The 15,927-nt window shown below is 36.6% G+C and overlaps 1 protein-coding gene across 2 annotated transcripts in view; it reads left to right on the forward strand.

Annotated features, from left to right (window-relative positions):
* Positions 1–14,697, forward strand: part of ITPRID2 (ITPR interacting domain containing 2) — a 39,939-nt gene extending 25,242 nt beyond the window's left edge. Inside the window, exons 12-18 of one of the 2 annotated variants that reach the window (XM_040475557.1) lie at positions 1,945–2,022; positions 2,102–2,229; positions 2,622–2,772; positions 3,827–3,892; positions 4,828–5,292; positions 12,649–12,766; positions 13,538–14,697. In XM_040475557.1, coding sequence (XP_040331491.1) covers positions 1,945–2,022; positions 2,102–2,229; positions 2,622–2,772; positions 3,827–3,892; positions 4,828–5,292; positions 12,649–12,753 — 993 coding nt within the window. In that variant the 3' untranslated portion in view covers positions 12,754–12,766; positions 13,538–14,697. The remainder of the gene's footprint in view (positions 1–1,944; positions 2,023–2,101; positions 2,230–2,621; positions 2,773–3,826; positions 3,893–4,827; positions 5,293–12,648; positions 12,767–13,537) is intronic. The other variant, XM_040475558.1, reaches the window with a different exon arrangement.
* Positions 14,698–15,927: the final 1,230 nt, after the last annotated feature.

A 15,927-nucleotide genomic window follows, 5' to 3' on the forward strand; every position in this document is an offset into this window, starting at 1 on the left:
TTTTCTTACATGCCTAAACTTCTCTGAACCTGCCCTCCTCCTGTACTCTTCCCTCCTATCTTAAGGGAAAAGCTATAATTAATCCTGAACAAGGTTAATTTCTCTGCTCATAATCTCCCTCTCTTCTGGAGAAGAGATTTTGCTCAGTAGGTAACCTCCCTTCTTTAGCCTGTCCTCCATTGTCTTTTTTTTTAAGTCAGGTTGTACCTATTACTAAAAAATCTTCCCTCTAAAATGCTGCCTCCCTTTCTCTGCCGTTTGATCGTGTTTACTGCCTCTTTCCTTTCTAAGCTTTCCTTCCCTCGACCTCTGTGTCGCCGTGTGTTCCCCTGGCTCTGCTCATAGCTGTCTAAGCTTCCCCCTTCATCTACTGACTCCTGATGCTGGTCTCCTGGCACAGAATTAGTCTGCTTCCACTGGGTTCAAAGACTGGAACTGCCCCAGAAAAGAAAAAAAATCAGGTAAAGTGTGAATTTGAATAAAAATAGTCGGTCTTGTCACTTTTAAAATTACTGCACTCAGATATGTTGGTGGGCTGCAAAAAATTTTCCAAAAAAGCTTTGAAAACAAATTGTCTTTAGGTTTGCCTTTCTAAATCTGTCTCCACACTACTTGTGTTTAGATAGTTTGAGGAAATAAAGAAAATGACAGTGTAATGTCCTGATCACAGAGTTCAGCTAGGAGTCAGGAGGTTTACAGTGTATATAATAGATCTCTTATGATGACATCATAGGAAGGATGCCACTAGGAAAGGCAAAATCAAATTTGCAACTTATTAAGTGGCAAAGTATACTTTCTTTTAAATACAGATTTTATCCTCATGAGGATGGTCACCTAATGATTTTCTCCCGGTCTGACCAGAATGTGGGTATTTTTTTTTCTTCCTCCTTATAAAAATCTGTGAGTGAAATACCTAACTCTCCAGCTGTAATTACGTGAAGCACAGGGTTTCCAGGGCTCAACCCACCTACGCTTTGATGGTACACCTTTCTAGACCAGCTCTACATGTGGTCTGCTCCTCTTGGGTGTCCCATCAGTAACTCAGCTAAATAATCTTCTCACCACCTCCCACCCCCCAGTAGACAGATGCTCTTCATGACTTGTCTCTATCTGTCCAGTCTCGTTCTTCATGCGTGTGCTCCAGCTGTGTTGGACCGCGTGCAGTTCTTTAAATAGGTGTGCGTTCCTGTGTCTGTCTTTACAGATGCCACTGTTTTTTGTTTGTTTTTGTTTGTTTTAACCTGGAGTCCCTTGCCCTTGCCTTTCTCTGCCTGATCAAGGCCTGTTTCCTGTTAAGGCTCAGCTCAGGTGTCATCAGTGCCAGGATCATTCACCTAATCTAGATTTTTGTTTGTTTCCATCACTGCACTCCCCTCCCCCACCCCAACATTGTAAGTTTTTTCCCACTTCCCTTTTTTTTTTTTTCCCTTGCACTGTGAAAACATTTGAAGGCTGGGAATGCCTTTTGTGCTTTCTTTTGTCTTTTTTCTTCACTGTCTAAAATAATGACACACAGTAGATGCTCAAATGTCTGTGAGCAGTATGATGACTGCCTGCTACTCTGGCCAGCCAACTCAGTAATTTCCTATAATCCGAATCTGCTATTGCTTCTACATTTTTGAGTTTTGTTTGTTTTCTTCTTTCTCAAGGCAAGAGGGAAGTCCCGTAAGATGTAGATTTGAAATATGCTTGTTTCTTTGCCTCTTCTTTGTTCCATACAGACAGACTTCTACCTGACACAGATAGGAGTAATATAGGTAGCATTGGGGACTGAGGTATTTGGTTCCTCCTTACAATATGAAGTGGGGTTTTGGTTTGTTGTTGTTGTTGTTGTCTCCAAGAGAACTATATATAGACCCCCAATTGCACCTTTTTAACACCTTAGATAATTTGGAGGTAAGCACTTTAACACTGATTTGTAATCAGACTCTTACTTTTTTGAAGTACCCTGTGACGAGAGGACCCGATCTTGCTGCTGCTCCATATAGTACTCAGAAATCATCTGTTCTACCTCTGTATGAAGTAAGTGCTTATTTAGATTTTTGTGTTACAAAGTTTTTTGTCTGATTTAGAAGTATAACTTTGTCATATTGTATTCTAGAATACTTTTCAGGAGCTCCAGGTAATGAGGCGGAGCCTGAATTTATTTAGGACGCAAATGATGGATTTAGAGTTGGCAATGCTACGTCAGCAAACCATGGTTTATCATCATATGACCGAGGAGGAAAGGTAAAAAGTTCATTTTGTCTTAATGTAACTCAAAATATTTTTAATTCTGAAAAAGCATCATCAGCCTTTTTTTTTTAAGCTGGATTTTATGCCTACTGCTGTGTACCGTTTATTTTGTGAACCCCTGTAAGTGAAATTAGGCAGAGTGTCTTACTAATGAAACCGCTTTCCATGTATTGAGGAAGACGGTGGTTGTAATCTTTGTTCACTGTTTGGGAGAGAGGGTAGAGGAAGAAAGACCATTTGTCCTCCTGGTCCCACCTGTGGCAGTCACTGTTGTGCTAATTTTCAGAACTTGCAATCTCAGTACCTTCTAGCAGTTTGTGAGAGAGTTGTGAACGTGAATCTCCAAACTGCTCTTTTCAATCTTGTGCCTATCGTTGTACCGACAGGTATGAAGTTGATCAGCTTCAGAGTCTGAGGAATTCAGTCCGAATGGAGCTTCAGGACCTGGAGCTGCAGTTGGAGGAGCGCCTGCTGGGCCTGGAGGAGCAGTTCCGCGCTGTGCGCATGCCCTCTCCCTTCCGCGCCTCAGCTCTTGCGGTAGGTGCCGTGGGGGTTGCCAGCGGATTTCACTTAGGACTTACCACGGGCCGCACAGTTTAGGGCAAATGCCTTAATGTGAAACCACTTATTTTAATGGCAGTGAGGCAAACGGAATGTTTAAGGATCCTTTCCCACAAATCAGTTGAATGTACAAGTTGTGATTCTTCTCTTAAATATTGAGTGTATTTAGAAATATATTGAAAATTGTTAATCATATTTTCTTAATAATAATAAGGAGCAATACAAAATTTTTTAGTTTTAGAAGAAAAATGATAGTGGATTAACACATGACTAATTTAGATTTTAATCACTGCATGTAACTAACTGCCAAGAACATAAACATATATTTCACTCAGCTTTTTTTGCCTTTGAGGAAATAACTATTCCCTATAAATTTTTCCTTTATTTTGGATTTTTTTCCAGTCTTTATGGTTTTTACGGAATCAAATGAGATCTTTTTAAAGGCAAAAAACATGTATACAGCCAAGAAAATAAAACAGTCTTTATTTTGTATCACTGTTCAAATTTCTAATGTTTCTTTCCATGAAATTTAAACTTCAGCATTGGATTATTTTTGCTATGACCTTTGCAGTCATAAAATGCATTGTTTTGAAATGTTGAAATTGTGAGCTTTTCTCTTTGTTATTTGAACAACACAGTTGTTTTTGTTAACAGTGAATGATTCTGTACATACATATACATATGCACACATATGGAGTAGAATAAGAATGTGTGTGTATTACATGTGTATATGTAGAATAAGAGTAGCATAGAATAAGAGTATTATTTATTATTGATGAATATCTTTTTCCATAAAATGTTTCAATCCATTATTCTGAGAAATGTGTGTTGGTGACAGAACATCTTTTATGCACTTAGTCATAATAACACATTTTATAGGGTGCCATGTTGAGAGTGACCTTTGCAACATAAAGGAATGTTTCAGGGTAATAATTAGCCAATTCATTTTATTATGGAACACTTGCAATTTGAAAAAACAATTTATTCATACACACACACACATATATATATATTGTTCTTATTTTTCCAGGGAATGTGTGGCAGTAGAAGCGCTGATAACTTGTCATGCCCTTCTCCATTGAATGTAATGGAACCAGTAAGCCTCTCTCCTTTCAAATCACTGGGGAAGGGAATGATAAAACATTTCATAAACACACAATTTTCCTAGTGTATATGAAATGTTTTTTGTTTTTACATACAGAAATAGGTATTATCTAAATTGATTGGAAGGGAGTTTGGCACTTGTGAAAGTCTATTGCCATATTAGGCCACTAGTAGAAAGCTAGTTAATTGCAATAGTGATTTATCTTTATGGTGTAAAGGAAGTAATGCGGTATAAAAAGTTTATGCTGCAGGGGAAATATGCTTTCACAGTCTGATTACGGGTCCTTTAGGTAGTTGGATCTGTAAGATGACTACTTTGTGAACAAAAGTCTGATTTTTATTATATTTAAAAAATTTGTTTAACGTTTATTCATTTTTGAGAGAGACAGACAGAGAGACACAGAGCGTGAGCACGGGAGGGTCAGAGAGAGAGGGAGACACAGAGTCCGAAGCAGGCTCCAGTCTCTGAACTGTCAGCACAAAGCTCGATGCAGGGCTCGAACTCACAGATCATGAGATCACAACCTTAGCCAAAGTCAGACGCTTAACCAAGTGAGCTGCTCAGGAGCCCCAAATTTTTATTATCTTTTAAAGAAATTGGTTAATTTGAGGGCAGAAGCATTATGAGTAGCTATTTTGTTTTTCTTTACTATTCCTTAACAAGTAATTTGGATACCATGTGGTAACAAGTAAAATTTCATCCACCTGTATAGTCCAGTTACATACTTCATGGTTTTATCTCACCATGAATTTATATTTTCCTATATTGTTGCAAATGCAACTGATTAGTTCCTAAATGATTGAATTAGAATCATGTCTTTACAAGCTAAGTGATTTATGGCAGTCATCACAGCTAGAATTTTAATCTTCTTTTAACTACCAGTCTTAATTTCAAGAGAGAAGAATTGCAATTTTTCTGATTTCCAGGTCACTGAACTGATGCGGGAACAGTCCTATCTGAAGTCTGAATTAGGCATGGGACTTGGAGAAATGGCATTTGAAATTCCTCCTGGAGAAAGCTCAGAATCCGTTTTCTCCCAAGCAACATCAGAGTCCTCTTCTGTATGTTCTGGTCCCTCTCATGCTAATAGAAGAACTGGAGTACCTTGTAGTGACTCAGTGGGCAAACCCAAGACCCATCTGGTACCAAGCAAGAAAGTATTCCGAGCGTCAGTGGCCCTGACTCCCACTGCTCCTTCTAGAATGGGCTCTGTGCAGACACCTCCAGATGTGGAAAGTCCTGAGGAAGTTGGTGCAGCTGAAGAAGCGTCAGAGGCTGTAGGACCTAAATCTGTAGTGGAAGAAGGGAATGGAAAAATCCCATTAATGCCAGCTACTGAGGAAATGCATAAAAATGTGGAGCAAGATGAGTTGCAGCAAGTCATACGAGAGGTGAGTAAAATCTATGCCTAATTTATCTGGAGATATGAGTTGGATAATAATGTTACTTGAACATTATAAGATACTGCTTTGATTCACTGTATTCAGTAATTTTCTGAGCTTTTATTTTTTTAAATTATTTTTTTTTTTCAACGTTTATTTATTTTTGGGACAGAGAGAGAGACAGAGCATGAACGGGGGAGGGGCAGAGAGAGAGGGAGACACAGAATCGGAAACAGGCTCCAGGCTCCGAGCCATCAGCCCAGAGCCTGACGCAGGGCTCGAACTCACGGACCGCGAGATCGTGACCTGGCTGAAGTCGGACGCTTAACCGACTGCGCCACCCAGGCGCCCCATCTGAGCTTTTAAATGAACTTTCCCATTGATCTAGCTCGTATCTATTAAGATAGGGTTTTAATGGCATTTCTACAAATTTTATACTCCAGTGTGAAATAATTGCAATTTTCTATATTCACTCTGATGAAGAAAGTGTTTGTAGGATTCAAAATATCTAAACATATGACAAAATTCTTAGACCTCTTATTTGTACATTTGTAAAATAGGGACTATTTTTTAGATCTCTTCCAGGATTAAAAATCATCACTGTGTAATGTCAATTGACATGAGAAAATAGTGTTGTGATTTGTATAAAGAATTTGATTTGGCTTAGTGGGTGGAGATATGTGGAAGATACATGAGTTGTTCAAAGATAGAAATACAGAAGGAAAAGGTTTATCCTGGGTGATAGTGTGTAAACCTGAAGCATTTAACCATAGTTCTAGGTTACTACAAGGACTGTAAAAAATTAGGAAGATTAGTAGTCAGAGGTCAAAAGTTAATTGAGATTAGTAAAATAGCTGTTTCAGGCACTGGGAACTGGCAATTAGAAGGAGTAATATATATATATCTTTTTTTTTTTTTAACGTTTATTTATTTTTGAGACAGAGACAGAGCATGAACGGGGGAGGGGCAGAGAGAGAGGGAGACACAGAATGGGAAGCAGGCTCCAGGCTCTGAGCCATCAGCCCAGAGCCCAACGCGGGGCTGGAACTCACAGACCACGAGATCGTGACCTGAGCTGAAGTCGGACACTTAAGCGACTGAGCCACCCAGGCGCCCCTATATCATTTAAAAAATGAGACTACAGATCAAAAGTTTTGATGGCTTTATTTTTTTTCCTTTCCTTCCCACATTACACTGTGCTTGGGAACAAAATGCAGTAGCATGCACAGGATAAAAATAACACATGTTGAATATATTTTTTTTACCATTGATACATTAAAAACATGATCAGAAAGGATCTTTCCGTTAGTTAAAAGGGGGAGATAGCCTATACATTAAAAAAAAATCATTTTATAAGAGTCTTAATGAGTATATGCTCTGTAAGGGATTTCATATAAGATATGAAATTCTTGGGGCACCTGGGTAGCTCAGTCAGTTGAGCATCTGATTCTTGATTTTGACTTGGCTCATGATCCTGGGGTCAATGAATCAAGCCCTGTTTCAGGCTCTGTGCTGAGTGTGGAGTCTGCTTGGGATACTCTCTCTCTGCCCCTCTGTTCCACTCCTATGCTCTCGTCCTCTCACTCACTCTTTCAAATGAATGAATGATGTGAAATTCTTAAGCTTAAAGACTAGTAGGAAGACAAACAAGACTAACTCAGGAAACAATCCAAAAATTACACAGAAAAACATGTAGTATAATGTATTTAAGAACTAAGAATTTAGAAATGGAAAAGGTCAAAATGGGCCAGAGAAATTAGGGTCAGTGGCTTCTTGTTTTTAATTTGCATATTTCCAATAAATTCAGCAATATGAGCCTAATGTATTTTTGGAATTAATTTGTGAGTAAGAAAGAACAAATTTCTAGTGGTTATAGGTCAAGAATGGTGGCAGCAGACCAGACTCTTCCCTCAAATGGGCCATTGATCCCCTGGGTCCAGAGATTAGTTCCTGTGTATTGAGTGCCATCATTCATAGCTGCATAATAGTAGCTTGAGAAGTATGTTAAAAATAAATACCGTCTTTTTTGCTATGATATATATATATATATATATATATATATATATATATATATATATATATTCCTAAAAATTGTTGGGCTGTGCACATTGGTGCAGTAAAAAACCACAGAGCTTATTTGGAAAATAGAAGCATAACTAAAACTTTGTACGTGACATATTTTAAAAAAGATAGAAATCTAGCAAAAATAGCACAATAGTATACATGTGAAATGGTTAATAAATATTTAAGTACTACGATAAATATGGTACTTGACCTTGAAAAATACCTGAAATTTGCTTGTGGAACTGGGGTTTGGAAGGATTGCAGCTTGTGAGGTATTGCAAAGTAGCAGAAGAGAGTAAGATGAAATCCAACGGAAAGTTTTAATAGCAGATGTAGGTAGGTGTGGCTCCTAACACAGTGACCTGAGATAGCTCGTAGATGTTTCTATGTGTGCACTTTGTGTGTTCTGTTCCTGTATTCAGCTGAGTGCAGTTCTCTGCATTCGTCCCGTGTTTCTTATGGATGAAACTACATATAAGCAGACATGAAATTTATATTATACTCGTTTCCTAATATTTCAGTAACTCATGTTGAGACAAATTTACATTTTAAAAATATGCATTCTAGCAGAAGAGACTACATGTTTGTAATTTCTTTTCATGACATGAATTATCAACTTCAAGTTTAAAAGGTCCTGGGGTGCCTGGGTGGCTTAATCAGTTAAGTGTCTGACTCTTGATCTCAGCTCAGGTCTTGATCTCAGGGTTGTGAGTTCAAGACCCGCACTGGGGTCTGTGCTGGGCATGAGGCCTACTTAAAAACAAAACAAAACAAAACAAAACAAACAAATAAAAACATATAAAAGGTTGTAATTCTTGATATTGATTTGTTCTGTAAACCTAATTTTTATAAGTTCATTGTATGTACCTGGTGGTGAACATTGAGCAAGCTCTGTACGTCCACCTTGCTCATTAGGTGCAAATGATTATAATCCATTCTTATTTATATGTTTAATATCAAAGATCAATTGTTGAGTAAAATTAAGTAATTATTTTTCTCCACACTATATTAATTAACTGAGGAAGTAAGTTTTAAGGTGCTTTTTCTTTCTCTAGAAATGTGGTATTTTTGTTCCTTTTAGCTTGCTTTAGCTAATAGGTTTTCCTTGAAAACTCAACTCAATATTGCTCATTTGGCATAAATATTCCCTTAATGAACACTTGAGTCCTCACTTTTAAAATTGTTTGTTAACAGGTGACCTGATATGTGCTGTGAGTAATTTCCTAGGAATAAGGTATTCCTAGACCAGAACATTGATTCTTTGGCTGATACAACACAGCATGTAGAAAAGATGGTTGTTTCTTGGTCCTACAGTAGTACTTAATGATTTATAAGAACTTCCCATAAAATAAGAACGATCTTTTGATTTTGAAGACATTTAAATTGGCATGCAAGGCAAATGTTTGAGGAATTTTTCAGAATTTGTTACTATTCAAAATTTGGCAGAGTCTGTAGGACGTTGGCCTTAACATTTATCCTTTTGCTATTTACAAATAAGGATTTATCAAGCAAACTATATAGATCAAACACGGTGTGAAGAGGAACATTGATGTACTTACGAAAATAAGCTATTTTGAAGCGCCTTAAAAACATGTTATTAAATAAGTTAATCCAATCCCATTTATAATTTTAAAAAAGTAATTTGCGTTGATACGATCTTAACTCAGTTACAGTGGTGGTCTGTTCAACTTTATTTACAAAATATGTAAAATTCAGATTAGTCCTGGTTCTATTCATTTCAAATCCATAATCTTTTTGCCTAAATACACATGGTACTGAATTCCAGTTTTTGTCAGAGCTATCGTATCAGCCACCAAGAAAATTAAATTAGACTCTGCTTTTCCAGTAAATTCTGTGCCCCTGATGTCATTAACAAAGCCGCTCTTCAGGACAGCAGGATTTGAGCTTGTGTTGAACAGTTTTGCAGGTGAGGATTAGGCATGTTTGGGAGACACTTAACAGGGAAGTTTTCTTCCTGCACTCATGGGTGCATGAAAACAATGATGTCTGTCAGGCTTTTGTTTGCATCATTCCACCATCTGTGATGTTTTTAAAAAGTGTGCTTTCATTATAATGTGTTAATACAGCAGAATTCTTTTGAAAGAGAATTCTGAAAGTCCTTTCAGACAAATATTTAATATGCTCATTCAGTAACAAAGCTTTTGTCAGGTTAAAGGTAACCCATTTTTCAGATCGTATATGTTGTTGGAGGGAAAACTACACTCTCTTAGAATTTGCCCAGGTGGTCTGTGATGTATGTAATCAGTGGCCTGATACTTAAAAAAAATAAAAAGATTACTTAATAGAATAAATGAGCATGTGCCATAGAAGCAGATCAACAGAAGTTAAATATCAAAGAATAAACATAGATTGCTTTTCTCTTTAGAGAGTTCTTTTTGAATGAAGTTCCTAGGTTTGGTTCATGCCTATATGTTTCTTACAGTCTATCTAACACACTTGAAATGTGTATTTTGGTAAATACATAGCTTGTCTGTATTCTTAGTGTAACTTCTTGTAGTGATCACGTGGTCTGATGGCTGCCCCGAAGTAGTCACTTAGTAGATGCCTGTTGAGTGGATGTAGTTAGTTAGTACCCCACACTTCACACTGGCATTCATTCTGCTTATATTTCCAGTGAGCATTCTTTTCTTAATCTCACTCACATCTGTCCTCCCCCTGTGCCACTTCTTCTGGAAATTGTGCTCCTAAAGGCAATTTTCCCATCCCAGCGGACTTTTCTTACTCCTAATCCGTAGGATGCGAGACTTTGGAGCTAATTTATTTGTCCATATGCTTCTTCCTTCAGCAAATTATTAAGTGCATTTTGTTGTTTTCGGTGCCGGTTTCTCTCTAATCCTTTGTTTTTCTACTTTCTGTTCCCTTTAGTGTCAGATGTCTCTCTCTCTCTCTCCCTCTCTCTCTCTCAATGGTGCTTTCATTTATGGAGCACTTACTTTATTCTGGGATACATTAGTGAGACCCAGTTCTCTCCCTGAATTACAACACTCATAGCACAGACACTCCCCATTTGGCCTCACCCTTCCTGTTCCAGTCTCCTTCTCCCTGGTAGGAACCATCTGTTAGCTGCACTCCTTTCTTGCTCCCCTCTCATCCAAGCTGCTCTTGCTACAGTTTTCTGTCCTCACTGTCATCTGAGATTGCCCTTACTTTTCATGACCTAGTATTTTAAAGTCTGTTATTCTCTAAACGCTTTTTATTTTTTCCTCTTAATATTATTTGAAACAATATTTAATATTAATATTTTATGAAACAGTATCTATTTTGTGCCCATTCAGATTATAACACACTTCTGTTATGCTTTGTTCTAGTAATGTCCGCACTGGACATTACTCAAAAAATGTTGGCACACATTTTGGTTTGAAAAGAATACTTTTTGGCTTTTGTTTTGTTTTTTTTTTGGATGATAAAGAACAATGGGGGCATCTGGGTGGCTCAGTTGGTTGAGTGTCCGACCCTTGATTTTTGCTCAGATCATGATCTCAGGTTCATGAGATTGAGCCCTGCATCGGGCTGCATGCTGAACATGGAGCCTGTTTAAGACTGTCTGTCCTCTCTCTGCCCCTCTCCCCTGCTCGTGCTCTCCCTCGCTCTCTCAAAAAAACAAAACAAAACAAAAACAAAACAAGGAAAGTTAATAAAATTACCATATTGCATGGAATAACAGGACTGGGAAGACTGTGCTACTTATTGTCTTTTGTAAATACACATTTGCAGAGGTTCTGATTCAACACATTGTGTTTGTGCATATAGTACATTGCAGCAAAGAGATTCTGGTTTTCATAATATTTGTATCCAACACGTACTCATTTAAAAATAAATCTCAAGTACTGTGAAAGTCAGAAACTTTCATGATGTTTTAAAGTTTAGAAATATTGGTAGGAGGTAAAAGAATCTTGTATTTATTTAAATATATTCCAATACAGATGGTTGGTAACTAAGGAGCATTTGTTTCTATGAATACTTCTGTATAAGTCCATGTATTATGTACCAGTTTTGCATGACAGATTAATACAGAACCATTCTTGGAAAGACTTCAATTGAGATGTGTTCAGGATGTACTTAGGAACATTTTAGGAAATAGATCAGGCTGACAGGAAACCGTGGATATGTAGAATTTTTAAAAGCTGGTTTGAAAGTGTCTCAAGTTCTAATTTGGGAACACATTATCAGTTTATTTCAGGAAATCCACATTTAAAGCCTTCACAAAGAGCTATTTGGAGGTGATGCTGTATCATTAGAAAGAAAATGGCATGGATAGGCATGTGTAGTGTTTGAGCATCTGGACAAGAAAATCTTGATGGAATTATCATTGTCCCTAGGTCTATGTGCCTTTTCCAACAATAAAATAAGATTTAATATCCTTATCTGAAACAAAGTTTTTAGGCAGGTGACAGACTTACCATACAAGTAAAGAAAACTTTATTTCTTTAAAAAAAAATTTTTTTTTAATGTTTATTTTTGAGAGAGACAGAGACAGAATGCGAGTGGGTTAGGGGCAGAGAGAGAGGAAGACACAGAATCTGAAGCAGGCTCCAGGCTCCGAGCTGTCAGCACAGAGCCTGATGCGGGGCTCGAACCCACAAGCTGCAAGATCGTGACCTGAGCTGAAGTCGGATGCTCAACCAACTGAGCCACCCAGGCGCCCCAAGAAAACTTTTATTTCTTTAATTTATGGTTGTTTAGAGGATGTTTTTCATGTTTTAAAATAAATTGTACTAAATTTTCATTTTTTCTTTCCACTTCAGATGTGGATCTTAGATCCTAATAATATTTAACTTCTTTAGATACTTTGCCTTCAGTTGGTATAAACAGGCAATATACCTGTATATTATTTTTCCACTAATGAATTTTCTTAACAATGAGAACATTTGAGTATACTGTTGATTACCATACAAAAATAGACATTAATAAAAAACATAAAAGTGAATCTAACGTTTAAACAGTTCTTGTGGGTTACTTTGTGTCATGAAGCAAATAAAGTTTTTTAATCTATGGAGTAACACTTTTAATGTTTTTAACTTAAGAATTGTGATGTTTCATAGTGGAGTTATCTGAGTTATGCTAGACTGCACAGTGACCTCACAGTCTGACCTGGGCTTGAGGAGGGATGGACATGATTCCTCACTATCTCTGTATTTCCTGAGATTTCATATGAAGGCTATAGTTTTCTCTGTGGCTTAGCTGGCTGTATGAATTAAGTGCTGTTTATGATTTTCTGAAAACAAAAAAAGTAGATTATGGTCATATTGTTGAGTTCTCATTTTTCTCTTTCTATTCTAGATTAAAGAGTCCATTGTTGGGGAAATCAGACGGGAAATTGTAAGTGGACTTTTGGCAGCAGTGTCTTCAAGTAAAGCATCTAATTCTAAGCAAGATAGTCATTAAATGGAATTTATAGGTAACATTTTCTGAAATTTTTTGTTTAGCCAATTATAAATTATTACTTATTTTTAATGCTTTGTTTTCTTAGTACCCAGGACTGTTTCTGTGGCTAAATTTTAACTTTTAATGTATATAATATGGTATCCTACAGTGTGAAAAACTACAACCCCTTGCATTGGAAATGCAAGCGAGTGAAATCTGATAATAATAACTTCTAGGGGATTATTGATAGTGTGTTATCTTACTGAAACTTCATTATAGTACTTAAATTAGTACTGGAATTGAGGAAATCAGAACTTTCAGGGGCTCCTGGGTGGCTCAGTCAGTTAACTGTCTGACTTCAGCTCAGGTTGTAATCTCCCGGTTCATAAGTTCAGGCCCCGCATCAGGCTGTGTGCTGACAGCTCAGAGCCAGGAGCCTGCTTCCAATTCTGTGTCTCCCTCTATCTCTGCCCCTCCCCAGCTTGCATTCTGTCTCTTGCTCTCAAAAATGAATAAACGTTAAAAAAAATTTTTTGAAAAAAAAAATCAGAACTTTCAAACCTGGGTATTATTTTGATAGCATTGATTATAATGCTATTTCAGTGTACAGTTTATGGACCAGCATTTTGAGAATTAATCACAAATTCTTAGTATCATTCTTAATTTTTTTGTCTAAATGTGCGTATGTGTGTATACTGTTTATATACATATACTGTATATAGAACATTCTCATCCTGTTTTTGAAGAACCTTTTAATAACGATACTTGAAACATGATTAACGTTCACTTCTCTTTCTTTTGCAAGGTTGGCATGGATCATGCTAGCTCTGTGATGTTGGAGTGATCAGTGACCGACACTGGTGGAGGTGTTACTTGTGCTTCAGAAGATACTTGCTGCTGAGCTGGGCTACTGTATACAGTGTATAATGTTTATTTCGTTTATGCATATCTTTTTTAAAAACGTACATAGAAACTTAGGCACTTTGCTGACTTTATTTCTTTCCTAAACTACCAAAATTATAGCCATTTGGAAAGCCTAATATTTATTTGTATGTCACTGTTTTCCAGTTGATTCCCTATGTAGAATTAATTTTAAAACTTGAAAACTTCCAGATTTAACCAACTTATAAATGACCTATTTCTTCAGACTAGCTTCTTAAAACACTGACCTCTATGAGGTATTTACTGTGCAATAACTGATTCATTTTTTGAGAGCTTGAAGCAACCAATGATTTTCCCTCCACTGCTGTTAATTAGTGTCACTTCCAAGAAGAAAAAACTGTTCTGTTGTAAAAATTGCTCTTAATTCTTGAGGAGGTTACTAATAGCAGTAGGATAGAATTGTATGAGGTTACCTACAACTACTTAATGTTCTTACACTGTAAGCCTTGTTACTTTACCAAGACAAATGTAATTTTATTATAGCTTACATACTATTTTTCTTTTGGAAACATGCCTTATGTTAAACACTATACTTTTTGCATTGTCCAGACTTCCTATATGGAGATGTTTCTTCTTCTATCCTTTAGACTAATTAAGTAGAGTATTGCCAAAATAATGGAGCCTTTGACTTGAATGGATAGAAATGAATAAGCTGGTTTTGTTTTGTTTTTTTCAAAATTAAAGTAATTTAGATTTGTTCTCCTCAAAATAGATGGTTTTAATTCAGTTTTAACCAGTGAGAACTATTTGTTTTTAGGGACAAAAAAAGGAAAGTGGTTTCCTGGTTGGTTTTGTATGTATTAAATAAATGTGTAAAGTAACAACGAAATTTATTGGAATTATTCCTTTAGCATTTATAATTTTCAATTCTTATTCTATTTCTTTGTGTGAAATTTTAATCAAAAGTGGTTGAGATGTTAACAATATTCTTTGAAAGAATATCTAGAAGGTTTATAAATGTTTGAATTATCACACAAAGGCTGATTTCTAAAAATAAAACAATAAAGTATTTATTTTGCCTAATGTCTTTTAATAGCTTCTTTTCTTTTAGTATAATGTGAAGAATTTGGATTAGATTTGATGAGTAACAAATAAGGTCCGAAAGAACTGGAGCATATAGGTAATAGGTTGATGTTCTCATTTCCTGAAGAGGCTTCTATGAAGCTTTGAAAAATACAGCTAAGACTAGACCACCCTGGAGAAAGAGCTTGTACTGATGCCTCTTGGTGTCATCTAGTTTTGTGGTCCTAATGATTACCATCTGAGGCCAAATAAAACTTTCCTTAAAAATTACTGTTAAACTCCAAAGAATAGACATTAAAGTATTATTTTGTTCTTTGGTCAAATTAATTCAATTTAGTTGATTTTGATAATGATACATATAAACCACACACCCCATATTGATAGTAATACAGGCATAAATGCTTTTAACTATTCAGCTTTGTAGCCACTTACAGTTCCTCCCTGACAATACAAGATACCCAGAATCTGATAAAATTAGAGATATAACAGTTGCAGTAATAGACTGAGCCAATGGGCGAATCATTTTATATAGCATATACATGAAATAAAATAAACTTCACTGTTAGAGTTTCATCTTTCTTCTCTCCATTTTAAAACTTTGTGTTTAAAAGCCACCAGGCTAGCTGCTGCTATGTAGAAATGAATGAGAGAGGGTCTACAAACTATATGGAAGAACAGGGCATCTTTTTTATATAGGTAAGTTTACAAGTACCAAATGAAAAATATGAAGAATCAAGAAAGGAATTTGACAGAGTGTAGCCTGGGTGGTCCAAGAAGTCTTTACCGAGAAGATAATGGTTTGTGTAAAGTCTTTTAAACAAAAAAAATTTTTTTTAATCTTTATTTTTGAGAGAGAGAGAGAGAGAGAGGGACAGATTGTGAGCAGGGGAGGAACAGAGAGGGAGATACAGAATCTGAAGCAGGCTCCAGCCTCTGGGCTGTCAGCAGAGAGCCCAATGTGGGGCTTGAATTCATGGACCATGAGATCATGACCTGAGCCGAAGTTGGATGCTCAACCGACTGAGTCACTCAGGTGCCCCTGGTTTGTGTAAAGTCTTAAGAATGGAAGGTGGAAAGGAAGGGGTTAAAATAATCAGTATTAGTAAAGGTTATTCAGAATGTATAAACTGAGTTTGAATTACTCTGTGCACGATGAAGAAATGTTTTTAAGAATCCAAGTTGTCTATAGCTTTCACATACTTTGTTAAAAACCTGAACAAAGGAAGCATA

This window comes from Herpailurus yagouaroundi, unplaced genomic scaffold (assembly GCF_014898765.1).
Source record: "Herpailurus yagouaroundi ecotype Mexico unplaced genomic scaffold, PumYag 140, whole genome shotgun sequence".
NCBI lineage: Eukaryota > Metazoa > Chordata > Mammalia > Carnivora > Felidae > Herpailurus > Herpailurus yagouaroundi.